The 17,168-nt window shown below is 34.9% G+C and overlaps 1 protein-coding gene across 1 annotated transcript in view; it reads right to left on the bottom strand.

Moving 5' to 3' along the window:
* The window catches only part of USH2A (usherin), an 827,758-nt gene that overhangs the window by 610,635 nt on the left and 199,955 nt on the right, over positions 1-17,168 (bottom strand). The window contains exons 13-14 of the mRNA XM_024239307.3: positions 11,683-11,878; positions 7,366-8,007 (exon numbers count right to left, since the gene is read on the bottom strand). Of these exons, the coding sequence (XP_024095075.2) occupies positions 7,366-8,007; positions 11,683-11,878 (838 nt within the window). The remainder of the gene's footprint in view (positions 1-7,365; positions 8,008-11,682; positions 11,879-17,168) is intronic.

The following is a 17,168-nucleotide window of genomic DNA, read 5'->3' as shown; positions in this document are numbered from 1 at the left end:
CACCCGCCTGAGATAGAGCACTGAAAAATTGTGAAGGACAGCAATGAGGCTTGTTGGCTGGAGAGGAAGAAATGATCTGAAGACTTGTGGAAATGAGGCCAGAGAGATCATGGACATTTTAGACCACGGGGATTATTAAAGAATATCAACTTTGTTTCTTATTAGCTATGGTGAAAAGCAAATGGAAGGCGGAGTAATGGGATGTGACTCAAGTTTGAACAGCATCAATCACTTTGGCTGTCTGTTGAGAAGCGATGGAAGAAAGATAAAGGGGAGTAGGAGGCTACTTGAATAGTCCAGGAACAGAGGAAGGTGGCTTGGACCTGGCTGGTGTAAGTAAGGGTGGCAAGAAGTGGTCAAATTCTGGATATATTTGAGGGTAAAATCAGCAGAATTGGTTTTGTTAGATGAGACAAAGGTTGTGGGGAAAAGAGAGGGCTCGAGGATGTCTGCAAAGATTTGGTCTGAAAAGATTACAACCCCCAAAACACTAGGGGAACATTGTCAGTAAAACGTGGTAGATTGAATAATTTTTCCCTCCTGAAATCCCCAGAGATGAAATAAACAAAAAAAAAAAAAAAAGAGAAGGAGAAAATGACAATCAATTATAGATATCTATAAGAAAAAGCTAAGCTCTTGCAGTGGAGAGCCCAACAATAAGCTAATCTATTCAGGTTGTGGAACTCTAGAAAGAAAGGTTTGGAATTGAAAGCTCCAGAGATTTCCGAAGTCAGATATAAGGTGTGCTAAATACCTTCCCAACCAGGAAGTTGTCCTTCTTACATTTTAGGAGGATGCAGTAAGCTTTTCCTTTAGAAGTTAAAATAAGAAGGTCTGGACTCAACAAGTATGTAAACAGGCATTATGTGAAAGGTTGCTTGTGATTGTTGATTTTATGCATCAACTTGGCTAGGTTTGGTGTCCAATTGTTTGGTCGAACATGAGTCTAGATGTTGCTATGAATGTGTTTTGCAGATTTTCTCAGAACATAAAAGCCATCATCGATAGGCAAAAGGGTTCACTGACTGCCCAGGGATATAGAGATGGTAAAAACTTCCAGATGGTTAAAAAAAAAAAAAGAAGAAGTAGAAAAGAAGCAAGAGTCTGATTGACATTGCTAACAGCTAATGGTGCAAACATTTAAATTTTTTGAATGAAAATGTTTTCATATAGTAGTAAAATTTCAAATCATTCTTTATGTTTAGACACTTGAAGACAATAAAGACACTTCAGACATTCAAAATTTTCTCCTCAAATTACTTCCCTCCTTGTATTCTCTTGCAGAAGCTACTAGAACATGTGCTCTACCAAATACACAAATAAACCAAGAAGAGAGAAAGTGCGGGATTCAGGAAATGGAGGATCCAACATAGGAGACAGGGGAAGAAAATCCCTAGTATAGCAGCAAATGTTAGCCCTTGGATATAGCTGTGCAACAGAACTAAAGATCAACCAGCCTAAACTTCCCACTCATATATCTAGTGGGAAAAAACAAAACCTGATAGATTTCTTGAATAGAGTTCCCTTGGAGAGTTTCTTTTCCTAGAAATGCCTAAGAGAGTCCCGCAAAACTAAGGAAAGGCAAATTTTTTGAGGAAAGAAAATATAGTCAAAGCATATTATATGGCATAGCTGTACAGTAAATTTATATAGTCATAATAAAGAAATCTCTGAATACTGATTTAACCAAATAAAGGGATTGCTAAACAGGAGATGAAAGGAGCTAAACACTCATCTTCTGTAGGAGGAAGATAATAGATAATATCTACATTTTAAAAATCAAGATGAAATATATATAAAACCCGGAAACACAGACATGAAAGCCCAGAAGAAACATCTAAAGGAGTTGAAGGCGTTTTCTCTAACCATGGAGATTCCTGGGAAAATGATAAGGGCCCTTTACATTTTATTTGGTTTTTAAAATTACGCAAATGTAAATTTCGATTAAAAATCAAATTAAATTAAACAATGACAACACCGGATAATAATATTAAATCTTCTTCTTGCAGCCCCCTCCTGGTCTCCTTTCTCTTTTCCTGGCTTTTTTGGAGGACTTTATCTGGTATACATTTGTCTTTTTTTTTTTTTTCTTTTTTGAGACGGAGTTTGGCTCTTGTTGCCCAGGCAGGAGTGCAATGTCGCCATCTCGGCTCACTGCAACCTCTGCCTCCCAGGTTCAAGCGATTCTCCTGCCTCAGCCTCCCAAGTAGCTGGGATTACAGGCATGTGCCACATGCCCAGCTAATTTTGTATTTTTAGTAAAGATGGAGTTTCACCATGTTGGTCAGGCTGGTCTCAAACTCTTGACCTCAGGTGATCCGTCCACCTCAGCCTCTCAGTGCTGGGGTTACAGGCATGAGCCACCATGTGCGGCCATTAGGAGAATAACTTCTTAGTCATGACTTGCCTAAGTACAGATGTAACAAAACTCGTTTCCAAAGGTTTATTGCAAATTGTCTTCTTGTCTTTAGAGGAAGATACAGAATGGGCATCAACACTAATACTGAAAAACAATGATCACATTTAAAGTATTATCATATTTTATTTACTTGTGCAAATGTCTTATTTCCCTTGTTAAAGTTTCAATATCTTGAGGGCAAGGATTACCTTATTCAACTTGCATAACTACAGTAATAATATAATTCCTCACTTTGAGAGGCCTAGGCAGGCGGATCATGAGGTCAGGAGATCGAGACCATCCTGGCTAACATGGTGAAACCCTGTCTCTGCTTTAAAAAAAAAAAAAAAATACAAAAAATTAGCCAGACGTGGTGGGCGCCTGTAGTCCCAGCTGCTCAGGAGGCTGAGGCAGGAGAATGACATGAACCCGGGAGGCAGAGCTAGCAGTGAGCTGAGATCGCGCCACTGCACTCTAGCACTCTAGCCTGGGTGACAGAGCGAGATTCCATATCAAAAGAAAAAAAAAATATATATATATATATATATATACACACACATATATATTTATAATTCCTTGTACATTGTGGTCACACAGTAAGGGGTTTATTTAATTGAAGATACTGAGAAATAATCAGTTTTAACAAGGTCATCTCATTGGGCTGCTTTTTTAAAACAGTCACTTATGATCTTAAATGCAAAAAAATGCAAAAGAGAAAAACAGAAAAATGACTAATTTTAGATAATAATATAAAAAGAAACAGGTTGATAATTTCTTTCACTTCACCATTCCTCCTTTTAAACCACTTACTGTTTCCCTTGCAATAAAATATCAATGTGACTTCACTTGTACAATATAAACATGGCTACCCAGTTTACCTTTCTGGAAACTAAACACTGATATAAAAGTGCCAAATAAATAGTCTATGTGGTAACCTCGATAATATCTTAAACTCTTAGCAACAAAGAAACATAATTGAGTAGAGCCACGGATCCAAAAATCATCACTATTTAAATTTATATCATATATTTATTTGTAAATTATTCCGTCAGTTTCCCCATCAAAATTTAAGCTCACTGAAAGTAGTTTGCTACTACACATAAAATGTTCTCTGATTAAATTAAGAACTCAACAGTACCCAGAAGAAAATGATTTCTCAGTAAGAGAAATGTTTATCTATATGAAAATAACTGCACTATTCAACAAAATATAATAATCCAAATCTATAGCTTGATCATTCTAGCTTTTCATAACCAGGTCAATATCCTGGGTCAATAACTCAGCAGGGCCACTGATAAACTGTAGCATATCCTTGGAAGGAAGAGTGACTAGAACAGCAGTGGGTCTATAAGGCAAAGCATGTAAGAAACAGTCGAAGATCCCAAGAAGAGATTTTGTGCATATATTTCCTCAGGACTCAAGAGGCCTTCATTAACTTTGGCTGATTTTTTTAAAAAATGATAATAATGGGATCTATCAAAAAAAGTACAAAACTCATGGTCATTAAAAGCATCTATCTGGAAGTTGACTAATGTTCTGCCAGCTAATTTTTTAAGTGTAGGACATTCCTAGTATAGCCAAGGCTGTCTTCAAGGATCAATTTCTATCTTATTCCTTATAATAACAGAGGCCCCAAGTTTTAAATAGATACCTTGATATTCAGATACAGCATCTATTTGCCAGCCTCTTTTGCAGTGAGGTATGGATATACAAAGCAGTTCTGATCAATAGGATATGAGTAGAACTGATACAGGCTCCACTCAGGTAGCAGCTTAAAGATAAATCTGCTTACCCCTGGCTAGAAATGGACAGTTGGAAGAAAATATGGAAGTTCCCTGTTGAGAAGGACAGGGGAATGCCTTTAGAGAGTCAGTAAGCTGAAGAAATGGAGCTCCAAATATGTTTTCTCAGTCTGGTACATTTTCTACTAAATATTTTACAATACACTGTTGAATTTTTTCAGTAAATAAAAATATTTTCACCATGTTTAATGCTCCCTACTCTTTTTTTTTTTTTTTTTTTTTTTTTTTTTTTTTTCTTTTCTTTTTTTTTTTTTTTTTTTTTTTTCTTTTATTATTATTATTATTATTATACTTTAGGTTTTATGGTACATGTGCGCAATGTGCAGGTAAGTTACATATGTATACATGTGCCATGCTGGTGCGCTGCACCCACCAACTCGTCATCTCGCATTAGGTATATCTCCCAATGCTATCCCTCCCCCCTCCCCCCACCCCTACTCTTAACTCGTTCACTTCATTTATAGGTCCATATGGTCTTCAGAAAAAAAGAAGTGTAATTATGGGGTAATTACAATGAGATCTGTATTATTATTTCTTGAACATAAACCTCTCTTCAAGGTCATATAACAAATTGAACATGACGACAATAGAAGCTTGAGCACATTTTCAAAAACACATTATTTTCAAGTTTTCTCTAGGTTTGAGTTAAACCACCTCTTAAAACACTGATGCTTCATGTCAACTTTGTTGTTCACTGAGTGATGGAGAATTTTGGGCAGTATGTTGAATAGTAAAACTAGTCAGAGGATGCCAACTAACATTAAAAAGGAGGATTATACTGCATTCCATGTCGGGAAAGGAGAATGAACCAAAGCATCAGGCAGATTGAAATAGGTTCTGCATGTGCCATGCGTAGCTCCAGTGAAGTGGCTGCAGTGACTGAAGAAGATGGGAGAAAGAGAATATCAGGAAGCAAAGCTAGGTGTCTAGACTGCGACCAGAAGATAAAAACTCATAAAGGTTTGCCCAGATTGGACTCAAATGATAAGCAAAATAAAACCCATTTTAGGTAACCCTACAGGAGAATGACATAACTAATTAAGTGCTTTAGGGGAATTATTCTGCCAATACTATACAGGGTAGACAGGAAAGAGCCATAGATTTGGGTGGGAGAAAAGGGCTTAGAGTTGGGAACAAAGAGATCACCACAATGAGAGCCACAAAGATAAAGGAAAGAGCAATGAAGTCAGTGTTTCTTCATCCTAGGAAGGGCACAAATGAGACAGTCTTATGCATGGTGTAGATTAAATTATCCATGGCTATTTCTGCAATGATATACAAAACAACCAGAAAAACATAGGTTTTCTAACAATTTTAGTTCATCATTTAGATATCTGGTAGGTGTACAAAGTATTGAGATGATGGGCTGGGTCTTTCATTGGAAGGACCAAAGGGAACAAATGTTTGTAACTATGATTTCAGAGTTTTTCCAAAATCAGCAAAATTGTTTAAAACATGTGACTTGTATTATACATACAATTAAAGTTAGACTGGAACAGTAAATTTTAACAATTGATAATTACTCAAAAGGATATAACATTTGATCTATTAGCTTGTTTTGGTTTACTTAGAAAGAAGGATGTATAAAGTCATGGTTATTTGACTGTGTAGGTGACAGAGTACTTTGTTGCCAAAATTAGAGATATTGATAAACACTAAAAGAGAAAAAAACATCATCTGAGGATATCAAAAAGTTAATTGATTGCAAATTTGGAAGGATTAACCTGAAGGTAAAAAGAGTGAATGTGCTGTATCTGTCATTTAGGCTGTCTGCCCAGGTCTCCATAATCTTCCTGTCTTCTGGGATATTTACCACCGTGCTCCTACCTGATGAAATGGTCCCTAAAAGCTATACTCATTTTATAAGTACGTGAGACTCCTGGCCACAGTGAATTGGCTCAGAGGTAACCAACCAAACAAAACTGAGTCAATTCGAATTTTCCTCTAGAAATTATAACTAAGAGGTAGCTAATAAATCTCTCTGTTGTGGCTGGTGGTAGAATTATAAACAATTTCAGGGGACATAGGGTGGCCATATACCCATGTAGAGAAAGAGAAAGGTAAAGTCCCTTTCCGCGAGAGAGAGAGAGAGAGGGAGAGACGAATGAATATGTATCAGTGGAAGCATTCTAATTTCTGAGTCCTGACTGCAGTGGTCCTTCTCCTTAGGTTTTTATGGAATATCTAGTTATAATATAGTCTCCATTTATGTTTAAACCAGTTCAAGTTGTTTTCTAATACTTACATCTCAAAAAGAATGAACTCTTCATCAATTCCTTCTTGTCTCTTTGATCTTACACACTGACCAATGCCAAAGGAAAAGCATGGCCCAATTATCCTAGGCTGGGTTCTTTGCTATGTAAACAGAACTTTTGTTCTACTCCTTCTCTGGCAAGCAAATCACACTTTTGAGTTGGTATCACGCTCATTTTCATAGGCCCATATAACTCAGAGCTAATATTGGCTGACAGGACAACAATTAGCACAGCTGTTAAACAACTGATAAGTACTTATATTTATCATGATATCATAATGAATTTATTGTAAAGAAGGTATAGTATTTTAGTTAAAATCTTAAATGCAAGGAGAGCCATAGATGGGGTCTATCCCTCTCCCAATTGGGAGAGATGGAAAGATAAGTTTGTATGTAATGAGGTTAAACAGTAGCCTATTTTATTAATTTGATGGCATGTAGAAACAATTCTAAGTATTTCTATATAAAACTAGAACATATAGCCTCTTCAGTAAAAACATTTAGCCAGCTTTATTCAGAGATTTAGTTCACCATTTGAATATTTGGCATTGTATGGATATTCAACTCAAATTTTCCTTTCTCTGGAAAATAAAATTGACTCTCGTTAATCTGATTTTTAAAAAAACTGTTAAAAGGAGATTTACTTCAAGTGTAGAAACTGAGTCTCAATTATGAAATAAATCTGATTGGCTGAGTTTTATCTAAAGTATCCTCCCAAAATAGTAACATAAATATGCAGATAATTTTGAATAAGTTAAATAGTTATATCTGTGTTGGATAATGATATAAATACAATAATGATTTTGGAAATAAAATTTGTAGAAGCCACAAACCAGAAACAGGGAGAAGATACCTAAGTTAACAAAAGGAATGTCATTGTGCACTGAAAATGTAACACATTTCTTTCTTACCTGGTTGACACTGATTACACCTTCTTCCTTGACGATTAGGCACACATAGGCACTGGCCACTGATTGGGTCACAAATGGTCCCAGGTAATGTCCCCAAGGAGTCACACTCACACATCTGGCAGTGTTGAAAATTGTCAGTGGTCAAATTGTATCTGTGAGGCTCACACTGATTACAGCGAAGACCTGTTACCCCTAATTTGCAAGGACATTGTCCTGTTGATTTGTCACACAGCAGAGAGCCATTTATTGTCCCAGTCTTATCACAGTTGCAAGGCAGACAGAGGAAAGAATTATTTTGCCGTAGGTAGAAGTTTCCCTCCAAACATTTATTGCACTGTCTCCCTTCAACATTGGGCTTACAGATGCACTGTCCTGTCTTAGCATTACAGACAGTCCCAGGGAGGGATCCAGCTGTGTCACAGTCACAGGACTTACAATTGGTGACATCTAACCCATAAAAGTTTTCTCTGCAGGTGTCACACTGAAGTCCTTTGGCTTCTTTTTTGCACTCACACTGCCCAGAGAGAGGATTGCAGAATTCGTTCACTGAGCCATGGAGGTTACACTGGCAGGGCTCACATCCATCATCATTAGAGCTTTGGAGAAATTTAAATCCAAAATTGCAATGATCACACCTAAGCCCTAAAGATAAAATATATTTAAAAGGTGAGGATGGGAAAATGATTTCATTCAAGATAGATGAGACACAAACAATGCTACTGCAGACGATACGAACACAAATTATTGAGAGTTTTCTCACAAGCAATGCCATGGGGGGCTAATCATACTCTCAAAATTCAATGGCAATATTTAATTTAGCTTTAATATACAACTGTTTGCAATGAACTTCATAAATTTTTAATTATTACTTAATGCAAATAAAAATGCTTAATGCAAATGTTGTTTCTGTTACATATGCTGGAGCTCTTTTTCTCTTTAACAAATGTTAAAAACTATTTTAACAAATGTGCTCACTTAAAATTATAGTAGAAGTACATATAACAAATTAGTTGTTTTCCTAAAGATAAGAAATCTCTAAAGATGTTTAATCAAAGGTTAAGCTGAGTACAAAGTTTCAGCTAGACAGAATGAATAAGTTCTGGAGCTCTATTGTACAGTATGGTGACTATACTTAATAATAATGTATTGTATACTTGAAAATTGCTAAGAGATTAGATCTTAAATGTTCTCACCCCAAAAACATGATAAGTACATGAGGTGATGGATATGTTAATTAGCTGGAATTAATCATTTTATAATGTGTACATATATCAAAACATCATGTTGTCTGCCATAAATATATACAATTTTTATTTAATTATACCTTCGTGAAGCTGGGAAAAAAGAAAAAATGTAAGCTGATAACTATTTTTGTGAAAACAGCATATACACTTATTTCTGAATCCACACATTTAAGTAATTAATATAAATAAAACTTATCCAGGGCAATTTTTGGTTTAATCCTTTTGTATGCTCCTCTATTTTATCATTTTCAATTAATATAAATCATGCTCTCCTTGGCTCATAAAGCAATCACATTGCTTGTCATCTTGTGTGACTCAGAACATACCTCTTTAAACACTAAGTAAGTTCTGTTTTTTATATTACTTCTATTTAAAGGAGTACACATATACATTTTACGAATGAAGAAAAATGTTTTATCACCTAAACTTAAATCTCTGACAAGTAAGGTTATTCTAAAAAAAAAAAAAAGGTATTACAAGGCAAAGAAATAAAAAAATTAGAATAGTAAATGTTTAGATGCAAAATACTTCCTTTAGATAGTCTCTAAATATCCGTGAATTTAAATAACTAACTGCATGGGTTGAATAAACTGAAACATTTATTTCAAGCTATAATGGCAATTTAAAAATTAGTCTCAAAATAAGAGTCAAAAACACACTCAGGAACTCATATGTAGAAAAGCATTTCCTAAACTGGAAGGAAATACACAATATATATGTATATATGTGGATAAAAATTCAAGAACTCCAATGGAAGGCAAGTTCTTTAACAGTGATGAATGACTCACCTAAGGCATATCATTTAATTTCAATAAGGAAAATAAAAAAGGACCACTATTGCTGCAAATTTTAAAAATAACTGTATTGTTAACAAGAATTATGACTCATTTTCAACTATTAAAAATGGTCTACATGGATTCATATCATATCAGTTTTAAAAATATGCGCAGTGCTTATTTGAATATGCCATACATATTCCTGACAGGTAATCTATTCCTAACGATACTCAGGAAGGCCTACAGGGCATCACATTTGGTGTTAACAAGTACAGGCGAGTTAGCACACTTGGCATTTAATTCACATTCTTCTCCCTTTTTATTCTAGATGAATGACCTACTTTAATAAAATTATTGGTGCTAATGTATTTTACTGGTGATAGAATCATTAGTAAGATTTAACAGTTTTGTTAACTCTAACAGTTTGCTTTCTGAAGCATATACAACATACACTTGTATTTTCTGGGCTTCTTTTTTTTTCATATTAACAAGGTGAAATTGAATAAAGTTACTTGCTGATCCCATTAGGAAAATAAATATATATGCATATCAAGTTTTGTTTTTATAAAAAGTACTACATTTGCAGAAATAACACTAGAAATAATAATTATTTATAATACTGAAGTAATTTATTCTTCATAAAATATATATTTATGTTTCCTGTAGAAAACCATCTGTATCAACCAACAAAACAGGCAAATAGTAGGGATGGCATTACACATTCTAAATTAATTTTGATTTTTCCCTTCCTCAAGCTCTGGAATCTAACCATCACAAGAAAGATTCCATTGATACAAAGAAGTAATTATTTCGCTGTCTTTAAAGGTCTTGCTTTAACTTTTGTTTTCACATGTTGAGTTTAAAATATATCTCACATTAAAGAACAAAGGATGCCATACAAATTGAATTTAGGGTATTAGAATTCCTTCAGCATCATGGATAGCACATACAAATATGTACTTCTCTTTACACGTTATTCTAAAAAATTAGTTTTTGTATGCTTGAGATGCATAAAGGCAAATTATGTTACAGATTTTCATATAATGTTTCTTTAAACCGGAGAAATCTCGTGTAATGCCATTAAACACACCTACATTCTCTTTATTAAATTGAAACGCTTGTCTAGCTGAATTGTGTAGCATGATGTATACTTACATGAATAAAAGATAAAGAATTAGATTTAGAGGTATATCACAGAAATGAAAATAGTATTCAGAATGATATGTACATACGCATGTGTACATGTAAGCATTCGTGTGTGTGTGTGTGTGAGAGAGAGAGAGAGAGGGGAGCATGTGTAATCACTGCCAGGCATATTTTTATTATTGTAAGGTTCAGGTCAGTGTTAGAAAAACCATGGATGACTTGGTGTCTTGAATGACAATAGAAAGGCAAAGGTCTTTTTTAAACTTCCTATATGAACCAAGACATATTCAGTTACAATACAGGGCTCACTTCATCAGGAAACTTTCCTCTCATAATATTCTCATATATCAAAATTTCAAAGTGCATTATGTACCTAGTGCATTTTGGGCACTTGATAAATTTTGTCCTTATGTGGCGGTGGTTCCCCTCAAAAATGTTGGATGTAATAAATTGCTATAATCAAATCTAATTTCTGAAAAATACCTGTGGGAGTAACAAACAAAAAAGCACGTCTTGTATAAAAAAATGATAAATAACACCGAAGGTAGCTGTTTATTATAATCAACTTGGTGCTGAATTACAAAATTAAAATTATGTAGCCCTTTATAAGTAACCCTAGCAATATACATGATCTGTAGAATTATGTTGACTTATTTTGCATTTCATAGGAACAGTTCAAAGAAATATAACAGAAAAAAGTGGAAAGATTTATCACAAAGGACCCTGTAGCACAGAATATTTTGAAAAAATCCATTTATTTTGGTCTATTAAGAAAACTAGCATGGAAATGATTTGCTTAGAACTCATTAAGTGTAAAACATTTTGAAAAAGTGCTAATTTTCTAAAAGAAACTTCTATGCAGTAAGCAAATTATATTTTTCTATGACTTATTAGTATGGGACCATGTGAATTAATGCATCTACAGAATAAAGAAACTTCTAAAGGGTTGATTAAACTAAGCTTCAAGCTGCAGTTTGATAGAATTATTAATTTAATCATTTTAAACAGTTAATTTCATCCAAATTGTTTTTTTTTTTCCAGCCTGTCTTGAGCAAAGAAATTTGCTTTACTCTTCAGTTAAGAAATCAAATAGAGAATTTTATTCCAGATGGTAATAGAGATGTGACTGTAAACTTTTGCATTACACGTACCAATAACGTTTGCTTTGCACTTGCACTGGCCTGAATTTTGGTGACAGGTAATATCTCCATCCACTGTCCCAGAGGTATTGCAGTTACAGGGACTGCAGCCATCAGGATCCAACTCTTGTAGATTGTAGAATCCATTCTGGCACTGATTGCACTGTCTGCCAGACACATGTCTCTTACAATTACACTGGCCTCCAATCTAGAGAAGATACAACATTTTGTAGAATGATGAACGTATCTATTTTTAGGTAATTTGCTCATTAGGTACAAGACAGGGAGGGAGGGAGAAGAAAACTAAATGTTCAACAGACAAGAAGGTAATAAGATATTTTTCCTCTTGACACACAACATGGGAGGCTTCAGCAGGGGGAATATATAGAACTGAATGAAAATAAAACCCATAGAAGTTAGTCGTATAAGAATAAAAGGGAAATGGGGAATTAACCATTCAATACTATATAAAGAAATAAAAATATAAATATGTAGAGACTGAAAATAGAAAACAGTCAGCAGTTAATTTAGTCTTTAGGACACCATTTCTCTCTCTCTCTCTCTCTCTCTTTTTTTTTTTTTTGTGTGTGTGATGGAGTCTCGCTCTGTTGCCCAGGCTGGAGTGCAATGGCGCGATCTCCGCTCACTGCAAGCTCCGCCTCCCGGGTTCACGCCATTCTCTTGCCTCAGCCTTTCAAGTAGCTGGGACTACAGGCGCCCGCCACCACGCTCAGCTAATTTTTGTAATTTTAGCAGAGGTGAGGTTTCACCATATTGGCCAGGATGGTCTCCATCTCTTCACCTCGTGATCCGCCTGCCTCAGCCTCCCGAAGTGCTGGGATTAAAGGCGTGAATCACCGCACCCAGCCCACCTATTTTATTCCTCTTGTTTACTGTCTCATTGATTTAAACTTGTTTTGTACATGCTAGGTATTTAAATTAAGGGAGAATCTTTCTATAATGATATCATCCCATAAAAAGTGTAACCATGTTTAATGTTATTTGTTAACAGAATTATTTATGCCTATTGATACTGACCCTAATACATTTTTTCTTACCCAACTCCCCTTTTAGGACTATTTCAGCCTGTTTATGATTCATTTGACCACACTAAATATATTTAGCTGATTTATATTGCGATAAGAATTTCCAAAAATGTTTCTTGTTTTAAAGCATTTTCAAGCAAAATAACAGCTAAAACACTGTGTCATTTTATTCTTTAGGCGTCTGGTTTGAGAAGAATGAAAACACATAAAATAAAGCGTTCATCTACTATATGCATAGATAATACTATGTTGATTAAAGAAAGATAAGAACTAAACTTTTCATAAGCAGACATATGTATATAAAATGTCAAATAAATATGAGAAATTTAATAACTTAGGACTCTAACACAGCAATGTGGGTACAGACTTCAAATCTCTTTTATAGTCCCTGACATTGTCCCCCCTGATTTTCTTTCACTTGGATTGAATCCAGCTCTTCACATTTGGAGGCAGAGTTACCATAGAGGGAAGTAACCTACATGTGGAAAGATATTATTTGATTTCTATTTAATTTCAAGGATATTTAAAAATATCTAGGTTGGGATTCAGTTACAAGATACAGGGAAGGACTTAGAAATTAAATAATTTTCAAAGAACTATCACTGCCTCAATTGTCCTCATCCAAGAAACAGAGACTCACTGGAAGCTTTATTTAAGGATAAATTAAGACAATTGATATGAAAATATCTAAGACTGAAAAATAAATGGTTATATGCAGACCAAATGTAGTTGTAGATAATAATGAACCTCAATATCAAAGATGCATATAGGTTTAGAAAGATGAGTGAGAACGATGAATTGCCTTCTTGTGCCGGCTGTTTCTCAGTCTTATTCACATCCAGTCCAAAGGATACAAAATCATTACTCAAGACAGAGATTTGATTCAGCCTACAAAAGTAAAGGCATTTATTGGTGGATATGTGTAACATATAGGCATACCATGAAAATCCAATAGTCCTGTGAGTACATACTTGTAACACTTCAAGTACATCAACCCATAACTCAGGCCTGAGTCTTTGCTGGTACTTTACAGGATCAGTCCTGTTCTCCAAAGAGATAGTAAACACCTTAAGCCATTGGACATATGTGATGTTTCCATCAAAGAATAATCTTAAACATTACCCACATGTAAACAATACTTTTTCAAAGAGCAAGGAAGAGTGCAAAAGTTTAAGAGAAATAAAAGTGCAAAACCTTTTCTATGTTTTGTTATTTTTTTCTTTTTTTTTTTTTTTTTTTTGAGATAGAGTTTAACTCTTGAAAAATGATTCAAACAGACATTTAAAACTGCCTGCAAATTTGGAGTACAATGGTGCGATCTTGGCTCACTGCAACCTCCGCCTCCCAGGTTCAAATGACTCTCTTGTTTCAGCCTCCCCAGTAGCTGGGCCACAAGGCACGGCTAATTTTTTTTTTTAGTAGAGACGTGGTTTCACCATGTTGGTCAGGCTGGTCCCGAACTCCCAACCTCAGATGATCTGCCCACCTTGGCCTCCCAAATTGCTGGGATTACAGGCCTGAGCCACCGCGCCTGGCCTTGTTGTATTCTTATTTACATGTAATGCATGTATCATCTGGAGCGTCCTTGCCTTTTGAAATCTAGATAAGGCTGCCTATGACCCTAATTCCATCCCTGAACGACAGAAGTCCTCCTTAAGTTTATAAGAATTCTACGCGTATTGATCATCTCGTAGTCACCCTGACCCTACACTTCTGCTTCTTCCATTTTGAAGTCTTTCTGGCTTCTGCCAGCACTGCCCTATGTCACCCAGAGGTGAAACTCAGCTAATGCCTCAATTTCAAGAACTCTTGTTCAAAACAAACAAACAAACAAAATGTAGTAGTTAAACTTTATTAAAGATTTGGGGTAAAAGAGGAATTAAATCATTACTTTGCAATTCATAATATCCCTTTAGTTTCCCTATAGCTAGAGATGTTCATTGGCACTCCAATTACCTACCATCTTGCACTCCAATGATCTACCATCTCTGTGGCTTCTCTCTTCTTCCTCCTTGCTCTGCCATAAAGCATATCCATTTTTTTCTATACACCTGACTCTACACGGTCACTTTTTCACAGACATCTCAAAAGTGTATAACATTGCCTTGATTCTTGCCAAAACCTAAGTCATATCCAGATATTTTTGTCAATAAAAACAATTTTTTCTATATGAACAACTCTGCCACGAATTAATACAATAACAAGTTTACTCCCATTTCATTAATCTAACTCTCTGTAACACATATAGATTATAATTTCTGTGTATTAACTATATCTTAAAATGTAGTTTAAAAATAAAATAAGGCATTATTATTTTTAAAAATGTTAACTTTAGTCAGTTTCCCAAAATTCAACTGAAAATACCAAGTTTACCTCTGTAGATTCCATAGCTGTAGATTCTCCCTTTTTAATGTGAGAAAATACAAATCTACTCATACTCTAAAACCAATTTCTGTCCAACAAGTAGAAAGAGAGAAAGGCATTCCTCTTTCCTTTAAAAATACACTAAGACACTCTTTGGTACAATCCTTCCACAGTAACTCTAGATTGACCTGTTGGTTTTCTTCGGCCAAATACTAGAACATATAATGCTTGCAAATATGATTCAAACAGACATTTAAAAATTCCTGCAAATTTGGAGTTCACTCTCTCTTGCTGGGCTTGGAACTCTGAGATCACCTTGTGAACAAGCTCATGCTAATCTGCTGGAATATTAGAGGTTGTATGGCAGAGAACTGAGGTGCCCCAGGTAATAATTGCTCCTACTGCCCCAGTGAACAGCCAGCTTGTCAACCACCACATATGTGAGTGAGGTCTTCCTATCTAACTGCTACTTGACCAGCTAGCTAATCACAGACAAATGAGAGAGCCCAGAGGAGGTTGGACAAGCCAGCGCACAACAGCACTGAGACAAACCATAGAATCCTAAATAAATAAGCAATTTTTATTGTTTTTAGCCATTAACTTAAGCAGCAAAAGTTAATAGATACAATATCATTGACCAGAACTTAAACCACATTTCTACACCTAGCTGCCAAGGAGGCTGAGAAATGTAGTTTATTCTCTATGATCATGTGATCAACTACGTTTGAGCTTTCTTTTACTAACATGGAAGGAAATACAGATAAAGCAGTACAATTACTATCTCTGATAACAAATATCTATTCACAGTTCAAGCCATGGAGATTCTCCTGCTCTTTATGGCTTAAAATGCAATCTTGGTCTTATAAATTTGGGTCTTGCCTGAATCACAGTTTTGGCCTTAACATGCTTTCAGCCACAAGAGCAGAGAAAAGAAATGATCATCCCTATGAGATGCAGTTAGAAACTCAGAAATAGCTTTCATTAGCCTGGCTTGGGTCTTCTTTTCTTTTGCTAGTTTTGTAAAGTAGACGATATTTCTTTGAAATCTTCATCCTTTCCTAACATAGGCATTTAGTGCTATTAATATACTACTAAGTCCTGCCGTATTGGGTATCTCACAATTTTGTTATGCTGTGTTTTCATTTCATTCAGTTCAAAATACTTCTTAATTCCTCTTTGGGTTTCCTCTTTTAATCTTGGATTATTTAGAATTGTGTTAGTTAGTTTCCAAATATTTAGAGCAATTCCAGGTTATTTTATTATTGATTTCTAATTTAATTTAACTGCAGCCAGATAATATACTTAATATGATTTGAATTATTTTAAATCTATTGAGGCTTCTGTTATGGTTCAGAATTTGATCTATTTTGGTAGATGTTTTGTGTAGGCCTGAAAAGTAGGTGTAGTTTGCTGCTCTGTTGGGTTGAATGCTCCATAACTGGCCATTAGGTCAAGTTGGTTGACAGTGTTGTTCTAATCTATAGATTTACTGATTTCCTGTCAGTTTGTTCTATTAATTATTGAGAGAAGGGTATTGAAATTTTTGCCCACAAATGTGGATTTTACTTTCTCCTTCAGTTACATTAGTTTTTGCTCTGTGCATTTTGAAGCTCTGTTGTTGGTACAGAAATATTAAGAATTGTTTTGTCCTATTGATAAAATGACTCCTTTTGCAAAATGAAATTACTTTCTTCATCCTGGGCAATATTTTATCTTGTACAAAATTTCTAAAAATTCATGTTTTCTCATATTAATAAAGTCACCCTAGATTTCTTATGATTAGTGCTCACAGGATTTGTCTTTTCCAACATTACTTTTAACCTATTTGTGTCTTATACTTAAATATATTTTCTGTAAGCAGCATATAGTTAAGTTGTACTTTTTCCTTTCTTAACCAATCTTCCAATGTCTGTTTTTAAGTGGAGTATTTAGAATATGTAAATTTAGCATTATTATTGATATGATTAGGTTTAAATCTATTATCTTGATATTTTCTATTTGTCCCATCTGTTTGGGATTTCTTTTTTCCTTTTTTTTTTTTTGCCTGTTTTGTGTTATTTTATATTTCTTTATGATTCAAATTATCTG

Source organism: Pongo abelii, chromosome 1 (assembly GCF_028885655.2).
Source record: "Pongo abelii isolate AG06213 chromosome 1, NHGRI_mPonAbe1-v2.0_pri, whole genome shotgun sequence".
Taxonomy (NCBI): Eukaryota; Metazoa; Chordata; class Mammalia; order Primates; family Hominidae; genus Pongo; species Pongo abelii.
The sequence above is the reverse complement of the archived record's forward strand: the minus strand, read 5'-3'. Positions and strand labels throughout refer to the sequence as shown.